Source organism: Hipposideros armiger, unplaced genomic scaffold, assembly GCF_001890085.2.
Source record: "Hipposideros armiger isolate ML-2016 unplaced genomic scaffold, ASM189008v1 scaffold_238, whole genome shotgun sequence".
In the NCBI taxonomy this organism is placed as follows: Eukaryota; Metazoa; Chordata; class Mammalia; order Chiroptera; family Hipposideridae; genus Hipposideros; species Hipposideros armiger.
Genome location: NW_017731588.1, coordinates 89,202 through 90,331, shown reverse-complemented (window position 1 = coordinate 90,331; position 1,130 = coordinate 89,202). Strand labels below are relative to the sequence as shown.

At 35.8% G+C, this 1,130-nt stretch overlaps 1 protein-coding gene across 1 annotated transcript in view; it reads right to left on the bottom strand.

The window, feature by feature from the left end:
* The window catches only part of RBL1 (RB transcriptional corepressor like 1), an 86,802-nt gene that overhangs the window by 40,234 nt on the left and 45,438 nt on the right, over positions 1-1,130 (bottom strand). The window contains exon 11 of the mRNA XM_019655167.1: positions 551-719. Coding sequence (XP_019510712.1) covers positions 551-719 — 169 coding nt within the window. The remainder of the gene's footprint in view (positions 1-550; positions 720-1,130) is intronic.

Sequence of the window (1,130 nt, the reverse complement as noted above, 5' to 3'; positions counted from 1 at the left end):
ATATCCAAGAAAAATGAAGATATGTCCACACAAAAACTTATACATGATTGTTCATAGCACTAGTATTCATAACAGCCAAAAGGTGGAAACAACCCAAATGTCCATCAATTGATAAGTGGATAAACAAAATGGTATATCCATGCAATGGAATTAAGCCATAAAAAGGAATTAATACATACCATAACATGGATAAACCCTGAAAACATTATCCTAGGGAGAGAAGCCAATCACAAAGGAATATCATATGTTGTATGATTCCATTTATATGAAATGTCCAGAACAGGCAAATCAATAGAGACAGAAAGATTACTGGTTGCTTAGGGGTAGGGAGAACATGGTGGGTAGGTAAGTGATAGCTAAAGGGTATAGTTTCTTGTTAAGTTGATAAATATGTTCCAAAATTGACAGTGGTGATGACTGCACATACCTATGAATATACAAAAAATCGCCGACTTGTACACTTTAAATGGGTAAATTGTATGGGATGGGAATTATATCTCAATACAGCTGTTATTTTATAAAATGATGAGATTATCAGCCTTGCCCTGACTCACTTCTTCACATGTAGGAACTTTGTTTGCAGATGCCTGGAGAGCCTCCCACAGTGCAGAATCGTGACTCCATGCTAAACTCTCCAAAATCTGTTCTTCAATGCTGTTCAAGTGTTTCACCATGTCCCTGGAAAGTCCCTCCTCGGAGCGGATCACCACTTCAATAACCTGGAGAAAAGAAAATTGAGAAGGTAAGGTAGTCTCAAGCATCAGTTCTAGATTGGGCTTGCATGTATGACTAGCTCTGGTCTTATTAATGACACAGAACCAAGGATATGTTTGCACAATTCCATGGCTTATTAATATATTTTAAATTATAAAGGAGTTTTTAAGATCTTCAGAATACTCTCACATACATTTGTTTTTCAAGTTTTCTTTTATATCTGGAAAACTGAGGGAATGATAGTGACAACTGATGAACAGCCCAATTGTGGTAGAAGTCAGGTATTGGGTTCCCAGCCCACTGCTATTTTGAATTTACTGCCCTTTTTCAGACTATTTTTCCAGTAGCTCAAAAGAAAAGAATGAACAACATATTTAAAAGGAACTTTTTAATATACACTATAATTCTATTTTTTT